Source organism: Artibeus jamaicensis, unplaced genomic scaffold (assembly GCF_021234435.1).
Source record: "Artibeus jamaicensis isolate MK-2021 breed Jamaican fruit bat unplaced genomic scaffold, CSHL_Jam_final contig_332, whole genome shotgun sequence".
Taxonomy (NCBI): Eukaryota; Metazoa; Chordata; class Mammalia; order Chiroptera; family Phyllostomidae; genus Artibeus; species Artibeus jamaicensis.
In genome coordinates this window covers 29,194,219-29,205,413 of record NW_026521788.1, presented here as the reverse complement: position 1 = coordinate 29,205,413, position 11,195 = coordinate 29,194,219, and the positions used below count along the sequence as shown (strand labels likewise).

Genomic DNA, 11,195 nt, shown 5'->3' with positions numbered 1-11,195 from the left:
CTTAGGGTTACGGTAGAAATTAGGAGTGCGACATATTTAAGACTCAGCCCCACCCTAGTAGGAGTGGATGTGCTCTCCCTGCTGACTATGATTAGTAAAGTCAAACTTGTATTTTTAAGGAGGCTCTTTCAAAGCCTGCTGACAGGCGCAGTGTGGTGTGATTACTGTCAGGGCCAACAAAGTGCTGAATCTCCAAGAGCCCAGTTCAATAGCACAACTGTCCACAATTCAGATAATTCCTACAAGTCCCTGCTTCCTGTCAGTTGCTCAGCAGTTCAGTTTCCAAACAGTTCTCAAAGATGCATCATCATGAGCATCAAAATAGCCTTGAGTTGGGTCAGCAGAGCAAAATACCACTGGAAGGAAGTTAACCTGAGCAGGGGACCGAGTGACTTACCCACACTCAGCAGGACTAGATGGAAGGAAGAGCACGCAGAAGGAAAGGAACATGCACAAGTGACGCAACACTAGCAAGCAGGTAGATAGAGGTGCAGGATGATGTAAACATCCTGGTGTTTGTGGCCAGACCTCTAAATCTTACCAACTGTCATCATGCAGGAAGGTGGATCAGCTGTTGCCTCCTCTGGTATTTAGAGGCTAAAAATCTGGACCTTCACATAAAATTTGTTTCAAAATGCTCTGCCTGTCCAAAAAAGCCTACAGATGAAGACTGCCAGGTTGTAACTTCCACAATATCCCAGCCCAAGCAGCTCCCTGGAAAAATAGGCCCTGCCAGAGTTAATCACAATTCCCTTCTGCAGAGACTAAGGCTACAAACTGCCCTCCAAGAGCACATCACCTGCCCTCTGCACCCTACCCCCCCCCAAAAAAAAAACCACACATATAGAAGGGCAGATAGTGTTTCCCAGATAAGGTCAAGTTAAAGGAGTTCACCATCACCAAGCCCTTATTTTATGAAATGTTAAAGGGACTTAGCTAAGATAAAAACAACATGTACAGTAAAATGACAGCAAACACAAATAACCACACCTAAAAACACAACTAGAACAGGAAGAGAACCACGGAAATGGAGATCACATGGAGGTCTAGCAACAGGGCAATCAGAGGAGCAGGGGGAAAGGCAGAGAGAATAAGTAGCACAGATGGTAGGTAGAAAATAGGGAGAGGGCAAGAACAGTATGGGAAATGGAGAAGCTAAAGAACTTATGACCCATGGACATGAACTAAAGTGGGGGAATGTGGGTGGGAGGGGTGTGCAGGATGGAGGGAAGAGGGGAAAATGAGACATCTGTAATAACATAATAAAATATACTTAAAAAAAAACAAGCACACAAACTATGCATCTTGAGACTTTTTTAAAGATTTACTTTCAGAGAGGGGAAGGGATTAAGAGAAAACCACCCACTGTCTCTTACAAGAGCACAACAGACCTGACCTGCAACCCAGGCATGTGCCCTGACTGGGAATTGAACCAGAAGATTTAGCTTTGCAGGTTGATACCCAAGCCATTGAGCTAAGCCAGTCTGAGCTACATCTTAAGACCTGGAGGACCACCTTTACCTCCATTCAGGCTCCCTGCAGCTGTCATATCAGTCCTTATAGTACCCCACTGTGAAAACTATCCGCACCTTATATTTGATGTATCACTTCCATTAGACCTGCTCCTTTGTAACCACCTACCCCTGGGACCACACCTCTCCCACCCCTACTTTCAGCTTCACCTCCTGCCCTGCACCCAGCCAGCCCAAATATAACCTCTCTCAACATCTTCCCAGTCTTTCCCCTGCATGCTGCTCACCAGTCCTCAGCTTCCAAAACCTAGCTCAGTCACAGGAAACTCCATCCCTTACTGCGACATCTGCCATCAGGCACGAATGACCCATCCTTCATGCACTGCTCCTTTAAAAATGCCACTCACCTCAAATCCCCTACTCCTCACCCATTTGGAGGAAAACTGAAGCTTACAGGCTTAACGCCCCTACTCCTCCATTCTCCCTACTAACCATCTCCTTCCTGGTCCTAACAAGAAAGCGTAAGGCAGATTTCATAGCAAGGGAACCCAACAGGGCACGGGCCCCAAAAACCTAGGTATGCAGTCTCAACGCAAGCACAGAGCAACTGTACCACCCCCCGCCCCGCGCACCAGTCCCCTCATCTGTGCACACCCTTACCCACCAGTCTAGCTCCATCTTGTGTCTCCCCATTCCCTCCTGCCCACCTGATATGCCTTCTGTCACGACTCCTCCTTTTTTCCTGGATCCCCTTTGTACCCAACCAACCAGGTCTTTCAAATCCTGTACTGCTTCCTAAGGTTTCTCTGAAGTTTTTCATCCACTGCCATGGTTCCCAATATTTGTAAACTCAACTTCCAAATGGACCCAGCCAAAGTGCAAGCCTATCATCATACATCAATTCCAGGAAAAAATAAAATGGCATCCCAAACCCCTAAGCCACTAACCCCTTTCTCCCCTCATATCCACTTTTTCTATCCTCTCAAAAGGCACCTCGACCCACAGTAACCCTAAAACAACCCCTCCTCAAATCTTCCAACCCTACACAACTAACCAAAAACTCAAAGTTCAGGACGACAACCCTGGTACCTGCAAAAGCCATGAGAATCAGCGTCCTGGGGGAAAAAGAAAAGCAGCACTAAGCAACCCTCCATGTTTCATAAAAAGCATGCATCATCAGATTTAACAAGCAATCAAACACTACACCCAAATTTTCATTACACAAGAGCCTCTTTCAAATCCCAAACATAAACCTACAACACACAAATACTAATTCCGATAGGTCCTATTCAGGACAAATGAAAATGTGACCTAACTGGGGGGGAGAGGGTGTTGGAGGCCAGTTAATAATGTTTCGGTAACAAGAACAAAGTGGGGTTCCACAAAGACCAAAATGGAATTTTAAGTGCCTCTTTTAAGAGACAAACTACACTGATGGCTAATACTAACATGAGCACTCTGGACTGGCTCTATACGCTCCCACGTTGCCCATACTCTATACCTGACATCTTCGTGTCATGAAATGGAAGAATAAACACCACTCCATCACACCAAGTTTTCAGTGAATGCTTAATGGAACATGTGAACTTGGACAGCAAACTAAGCCTGCTAAAACGGCACACTAATTACATTCCCAGTACACTTCAAATACATTTCAAAGAACCAGACACATAAAAATTCTTAGTTTATTAATCTTCTCATCAAAAATCTGTATATCACCACAGATAAAGTCACTGAAGAATCTTTACTCCTTCTGTGAATCAAAGAAAAAAAATTAGTTAGCAACTGAGGAACTGAACTTTAAAAATTAAAGTTCAAAGTCTTTCATTCATGACACCCATGCAGAACAAATATTAGTAACCTAGAATTATGTTAGGTTTGTATGATTGTAACACAACGTAAGCATCAACAAATAAAGCATTCAAGTTAAGAATAAAACAAAAAAGTGAGTTAATTATTACTGTATTTTAAAAACAAAACCATGTCAGTATTATAGCATTTAATAGGCTACAACTCTTGAGAGCATTTGTCAATCTATTTTCTTAATCTATTCCACATGCTTTACTATGTCAGTAAACCAAGTCTAGTGATCTGAATGAAAAGCTTGAATTATACCTGTTGACCAATCTCCAGCTCACTGAATCAGTGGCAGGGAAAGGAGAAGGGAAAAGGGAAAAAAAACACTCATTAACAGTCCTTTTTTAAACTCCAAAATAACTTGCATTTAAGTGCATGCAATCAGGTACCTTGAAGATGATCATTTTGTTCTTTGCAATTGTATAAAGAACACTCTTTGGACACACACACTGATTTTATTACTCCCAATTTTGAGAACAGCTTGCCTGGTTACTATGGTTCTTATGCAAACAAGGTGGCTGGCACAATGAGTTTGCTATGAAGAGAGGTCAGTATAATGGTAATGGAAACCCAGGCTGCCCCTGCCTACTTCTGGATGAAGCAGGCACACCTAGCCTTGGGCCCCCTGCTCTGCCCAGCAACACTGTGCTGGGCACACTTGCACAACTGACAGACTTGGCAATCATCCCAGGCCCAAGTCTAATTTAACTACAATATGAGAGCTCTAAATGATCAAGTAAGTCTTTTAAAACTCATCTCAGTTCAATACTTTAAAAGCCACCATTCACAGCCAACAAAAGTAGTGCGAATTAGTATTAAAAGAGAATTCAGCTAAATTGAAAATGCTTTAACTGTTCTTCAAACATGACACTATTTATTCTTTAATTTTAAATAACTCTTATTGCACCCAAAAGGTAGAAGCAAATAGCAATTCCAACATCTGAACAAAACTGAAATGAAAGAAACACTAATATGCCTGCCTTTTTTTTTTTAGCCAAAAAGTACATGAGCTCATCTATGCACTCGTTTTGCAGTTGACTTTTCAGAGCAGTGCTAGTGAAATGCACCAACGCAACTTTAAATTGGAAGTGATGGCTCATGTCTCCTCTCTGTACCTGTCACCGCTGAGCAGTGACACGTGAGACTCAGGCTGAAGAAAAGAATGTGTTAAATATCCTTCAGCTATAGATCAGAAGGCATATATTGACCATATCTTTTCTGCAACCTCCAGAACTGTAAATAAGCGTAAGCCTCACGAACAGGGAGTGTCTCTAAGCAGCAAGCAGTTCCTTGGGCAGTTTGTCCCTATTAATTTCATGGCACTGGGAACTCAATGTGATGGGTTCTGGGCAGCAGAACAGGCTTACTGCCCAGCCTGGCAGGGAACACCTGCAAGGGTCAGTGACCACCAGTTTCAAAACCCTACTATCCTCAACCCAGGCTCAGCCCACATTATATATACTTGTGGGAAAAACGCATTTATCAACAGCTTTAATGTAAATATACAATTATCTAGAAATCTTTCTTCAATTAAAGACAGTAATAACCAATGGAATGGTAGAAGAGAGTAAAAGCCGGCTGAGTGGAGGATCCCAAGACAGTGGCTTTGCTCTATTTCCTGGACCAGTTTATCACCAGAGCTGCCTGAGTGTGGAGCAATCTCCATCCCCCAAGGAAAAGACTGCTCCTAAATGTGTGAGAGGACTCTTCTCAAACCCTGTGTTAACTAAAGCCATTTCCTGATTATGTTACCTTCTGGGACACAGCTTCCCAAGTAGAAGTTAAAAGGTCTACTTAGCAGGATATCCACCTTCCTCCGCTAGGTCACTTTACAATCTAACGTGCATTTTTGAGTTTCCAAAATAAGTGTGATTAGAAGTTTTTCTCCTTTGTTCACAATATGCTATTTTAAAACATAGCAGTGACGTTATAATAAATCATACTACAAAACTGTCGTTCAAAAGCCAACATGCAAAGCATCAAAGCAAACTCAGTGAAGGTGATGCATCCCCACACCGTGCTCAGAATCTCAGTACCTGCCAGACACTTCATTTCTGATGAACAAGAAATCCAAGAAAGTAGAGGGAAAAGGCAAAAAAAAAAAAAGTTCACAGAACACTTGATTATTTGTTAATTTAACAACCCAACACTTAATTAAACTGTTTACAATTAACTAGGCAAAGCTAGTAAAAAGCTACTTATCATTAAAACCACTTACTTAAGTCTTGGCTAACTGGAGATAAACAATTGAGATTCCAACTGCCTCTCCAGCATGCCAGGAAAACATGGGCCACATTGATTCAACTCTTTCTTAAACCAGTTGTCCACTTTAAAGTTAATTTCAGGAAACTAGATCTGTTCCCACAGTTAAGACTATGCCAATTAGCAGTAAAATTAAATCCCTGATTGGGCTTGCAAGGCACCTACCAAGACGATCAGTGAACCGATGTGGCCCCCATATTGTGCTAATCTGTGAGCCGTAGCAAAGCTACTGTGGAAGAAGCTACTCTACTGAGGTGGTGTTAAGATACTACATTATGTAGCTTCTCAAAATACATTACCTTCTGTGATCCAGAAGTAGAAGGGAAGAAACATTAAGAAAGATGATTAAAAAAAATTTAACCCCCTTTTCTAGAAAATAAAGACCTGCAGCTGACATTTCTGTAATTTCCCTGATGAGCCATACCTTTTTGCCTGCACCAACACTGGCCTTTGCAGTCCCCCTGACTTTCTTCATTCTGTTCTTGCGTTCCTTTCTTTGTTTTCTTGAGGTCTTCTTCTTCTCATATAGGCCGTGCTGAAGGAAAAAATATATATATAACAGGTGACTTGCAAAACATTACCTACTGATCTGGTAGGGAAATAGATCAGCCTGGAGCTCAATAACTGCGGCTCCCCATTTTGAAACTTTTCAAGTACATTTAGTACTTGAACAGAAAGGGTCATTAAATTAAGGAACTGTGTACATCAGCACAAGAAACAAATGCTCACTCAACACTCTCTGCATGGTAAGTTCGGGGGACTGAGCTATTACTGGCCATCCTTGAACCTACAGCTCCCAAGGTTACCACATTTTGCCTTCTCTCCAATGGTCTCTTCTTAAACCAAGGGTCTCGTGGCATCTCTAGATTTACTTCTCTCAGCTGACAGAGGAGCCTTTAAGCAAGTGCTCTACCCACCTTTCACAGACAGATGACTGCTATCATCTACTCATCTTCACTCTGCCCACTTTTGTACTCGATGTTCCTGCTGCCTTAAGACTGCTTCCCCATCTCTACAAGGATCTCAGCTTCAATGCCACCTCAATACCTCTGAGACCACCCAATTAAAGAGTACAGTGTCTATCTACCACACCACAGCAACTTCCCTCACAGCTCTTCTATAGGAAATTTAACGGCAGGGAGGAAAAGGGCTGAAGCGACAGACATAAATAACACTCCGTCAACTAGTTTAGTTCACTGTCTAGAATGTAAGCTCAGAAGCTTGCCCAGCCCACTACTGCAGTTTATTGCAGTTTACTATAGTGCCTGGCATTCAAGAAATTATCAAAAACCTTTGTGGTTCCTGGCTACCTATGGGAGTTAAGTCCAAAAAACATTTGGTAACAAGGATCTCACTTTATTTGGTGCCAATCTACCTTTCCAAACTCATCCCTACTTCCGGTTATCTCCTACAATACTACTTTTTATCTGCCCTTCTAGACCCAGTTCAAAAGCTGTGAACCCCTCTCCTAGTTCCTGTATCAAAGAACCTTTTCTCTTAACTCCTTAAGTGTTCTTTAGGACTCTCCCCAATACAAAAACCATTAAAAACCGTCTTCAGTAGCTCTTGAAGAAAATAAGGATACCTACTCTTGCGAGTCTGTGTTTGGGTTCATTTTTCTTTGCATAGTCCAAGGAATCATAAATCATGCCAAAGCCAGTTGTCTTGCCACCACCAAAATGGGTTCTGAATCCAAACACAAAGATGACATCTGGTGTGGTCTTATACATTTTGGCTAGTTTTTCCCGAATTTCTGTCTTGGGTACTGTTGCCTTGCCAGGGTGAAGGACATCAATGACCTAAAAGAAAATATCAAGTTTGGTATTTACTAATATGAAACAGATCTTTAAAAGTGAAGAACAATTGCCTGCATCAGTGTGCCTTGGTTGAAGCCTTGTCCAATAGACCCAAAAGTCGTGGGTTCAATTCTAGATCACAGTACATACCCAGGGTGTGGGCTGAACCCCACTGGGGCCTGTGTGAGAAAGCAGCCAATCCTATCAATGTTTCCCTTCCTCCCTCCCTATAAAAAAAAAGGCAATGAAAATACACACACAAAGTAGAGAACAAGTAAGCAAACTCTGATATGCCCCTTCTTTACCATTTGTTTCCGCTGAAGTAGTCTGTTGGTCATGAACTTCCTGGTCCGGATAGTCACTGTGTCGTTCTGAAAACATAACACACTAGTTAATGAAATACTCAACCTTTTCTTGGTCTTGCTGTGATTTCCCAAGTCCTAGAACTGCACAATCCAAATCAGTAGCCACTAAACACATGTGGATAACTAATAAAAATTAAATAACACTTAAAATAGTATTCCTCAGCTCCAGGAGCCACATTTCAAATGTTTAAGAACCACATGGACTAGTAGCAGAAAAGCTTCGATACAAAGAAAAAAGGCACAAATTCTCATCTCCTCCTAACCCACTTACAGTGCCTAACTCACAGGGCACACCTCACACACACAAAGTACCAAAAAAATGCAGTCAAGGCTTTGTGTGAATCTATATTACTTCACTTTGTAATAGGAATCACCCTGGAGCATGGTATGTCAACCTCAGCACTATTGGTATTTTGGTCCAGAGACCTGTCCCAAGCTTTTTAAAATGTTTAGTTGCAACCTTGGCCTCCAATCACTAGATGATGCCAGAAGCAACCCCACTTTCCAGTTGTAACTCAGGGTTTCCAGATTTTCATTGTCCCCTTTGGAGCAAAAAGTCACCCCCCAGTTAAGAGCCTCTCTGGAGTAATACAAGTTTCTAAAGAGTCACAGTACCATGTTTCCAGCATCCTGCCCTAATCTGACACAAACACTGCACTGACCTGCATGTAAACTATCCTTCCTGAAAGACCAACTGTAGAGCCCATAAAACTGGACTCCCTTCTGAATGGCCCAACAGCTCTTTTCTACAATAACTACCAAGAGACGTTGGTATTTATGTTCATATTAAAAGAAAATTTTTATCAAAAAGATGGAGCGGCTTCACACGCCAAGGACTGATTGCTATATTTCAATTTGCTTGAAAAAGCACACCAAATAGTTGGTCCACTTCAACAGTACATAATTACAAATGTAAAGAGTCGGGAAAAAATGGCCCCGCAACTGAAGCGGACTGAAAAACTGATGCTGAAACGTTCGAATGACAGGGCTCGGTAGTCACAACTTAAGGATGATGGATTCTTTTTCTAGGGCATCAGTTTTCCCAAGGTATAACAAAAGGATCCAATCAGCTGACAGTATTCTGGCTTACACATGGCAATGGCTGCATTCGCCGGAACTGGCCGGGGGATCTGCCGGCAACCTCTTCACTTCCAGGGCTGCCATCACCAGCGAACTGCCTGTCCCAAACTGCGACTGCAGGTGCGATGTCTTTCACCCCACCCCACCCAATCCTCTCAGGTCTACGAAGCCCACAAACTCAGCAGCCGTTTCCTCTCCCCGGGGGCTCTCAATTCTGACGTCCGGCATGTCGCGTCCGCAACGCAGCTTGGAGAGCTAAGCTGGCGGCGCCGGGGCCCTTGGCGACCGGCCTCCATCAAACGCGGCCAGGGAACAGCAACCAGGTTCCGGGCGGTAATAGTGCAAACAGGGAAAGCGGGGGACCAAAGATGGCTCAGATATGAAGCGGATGACTGCACACATCTGGGAGACTCACCATGATGGCTGCCGATCTTCAAGCAGCAAGAGAGGAAAAGAGAGCCGCCTTCCTTCGGCCAATCAAGTCAATGCATTCGGAAGGACCCCAAGAGGTGCGGGCGTGGGGCGTGGCCAGGCCGCGGGGTGGACCACGCCAATGCCGGATTGAAAATGCCTACAGCCCCGCCTTACCCATTTTGGCCACGCCCCAAAATTCTGGACTGGTCACTCCGGAGACCGAACAGTTAGGCGCTGACTAGGTTATGTAAACACTTGTTCAATTTTAGTTCAGTTCGTTATCTAAGTTGTTTCTATTTCAGGTTTCTGTACAGTGAATTGTAACTTAACTCCAGTCATAGACAAACACCTAATAATTTCACGTGTACATGGAATCTAAAGAACAAAGTAAACAAGTAAATCAATTTGAAAGAGACTCAGACACAGAGAGCTGCCTGATGGTTGCCAGAAGGGAGGGTATTGGGATGACGGGTAAAAAAGGTGAAAGAAGTACAAATTAGTTCCAAAATAGTCACAGGAATGTAAAGTTCAGCATAGGGAATATAGTGAATAATATTGAAATAACTATGTATGATGCCAGGAAGGTATTTGAATTATCAGGGGGACCGCTTTATTTAATTGTTAACACTATACTGCACACCTGAAACAAATATAAAATATTGAATGCCAACTGTAATTGAAAAATGAAGTTTAAAAATATTAAATTAAAAAAATCATGTTCACCTAGTTAGAAATTGGTAAAGCTGGAATACACTGTAGGAGTCCCTACTGACCAGCCTCCTCCTCATTTGACAATTAAAGAAACTGCAGAAACTCTGACTCACAACCTTTGCTATTCAAGTGCACGAACTTTTGATTTATTGCTAATTAGTATTTTTCTGAGATTCTCTGATGATTTTTCTGACTAAAAATGAATAGTTCTTTATCTTTTTGTGCAAATCTTAGTTCTTACAAAAATTGAGCTTTTAAAGAGTACTTGCTTGATCCAGAAATTTAGTTGTTCAAAGTGAAAAAAATGTAAAGATAAAGAATAAAAGTGTTCATGTTCAAAGAGAATGTTAGGAAAGAAGTTCCCAAATGTCAATGTGGACCAGGACACCAGGATGCAAGTTTGAGGGTAGCTTTCCTATAATGCTTCAGAATAGTAAGAATAATTAATATTCATTAAGTGATTGCTATGTGCCTGTTACATTATAATTATTTTACCTTCATTATGCCATTTAACCTTCCCAACTCTAAGAATAGGGTACCTCTTACTTAACCCTTTTGTAGATGGGTAAGTTGCTAAGACACAGTAAGGTTAAATAACTTTACCAAACTCACAGAACTTGGAGTCATGGTAGTTCAAGAACCTTTGCTCTTAACCTCTAGTCATTCATCAAATTTTGTTGATATAGAATTGTCCACATTACTCCAAAGATACAATAAGTGATTAACTGCTGAAATAGCTTAGGAAAATCTGATTTGCTTTGCTTTTTGTGTGTGACATTATTGTTTTTACTAGTGGGAATTCATTGAGTCTGAAAATGAGATGGCATCCCTTTATAAAATTCAAAAGTTGTCGATCCACTTTCTTGGGTTCTGTTTAGAGTTCCTCACAAATAGTAAAGAAATCTCAGGTTCTGTAGGGCTGAGTTCCATGGTGATATGGTTTCCTTGTTAGTCTCATTAGGATCACCTTCCACAGGTTGTCACAGAGTGTAAGCCAACAATATATTTCAATACTTAAATGACTTTCCCTTCCTGTTTTCCCCTCATCTTGTTTCCCTAGGTGGTCATGATTCACTTTTCACTCTGAACTGACATTTTCAGCTTCTGTTTTTGTAATCAAGAATATGGGTTTAATTATTTCCTTTTTCAAAGTAACTTTGTGAACTGGAGGAGTATGTGTGGCCGTGTTTTCTGCCCTGTTTACTTGTTTTGTTCGTCGTCCACATGGTACCCTCTGT

At 42.0% G+C, this 11,195-nt stretch overlaps 1 protein-coding gene across 3 annotated transcripts; it reads right to left on the bottom strand.

The window, feature by feature from the left end:
* Positions 1 to 3,139: 3,139 nt before the first annotated feature.
* RPS24 (ribosomal protein S24) lies at positions 3,140 to 9,350 on the bottom strand. Of its 3 annotated transcripts, XM_037130646.2 has the most exons (6): positions 9,248 to 9,350; positions 7,693 to 7,758; positions 7,181 to 7,390; positions 6,016 to 6,126; positions 3,588 to 3,609; positions 3,140 to 3,225 (listed from the first exon to the last, which is right to left on the bottom strand). In XM_037130646.2, exons 1-5 carry the CDS (start codon positions 9,248 to 9,250, stop codon positions 3,607 to 3,609), a joined length of 393 nt encoding a protein of 130 aa, XP_036986541.2. In that variant the 5' UTR covers positions 9,251 to 9,350; the 3' UTR covers positions 3,140 to 3,225; positions 3,588 to 3,606. The 3 variants fall into 3 exon arrangements, with proteins under 3 accessions (XP_036986541.2, XP_036986536.2, XP_053520000.1); XM_037130641.2 differs by lacking the exon at positions 3,588 to 3,609; XM_053664025.1 differs by lacking the exons at positions 3,140 to 3,225; positions 3,588 to 3,609 and adding an exon at positions 5,363 to 5,383.
* Positions 9,351 to 11,195: the final 1,845 nt, after the last annotated feature.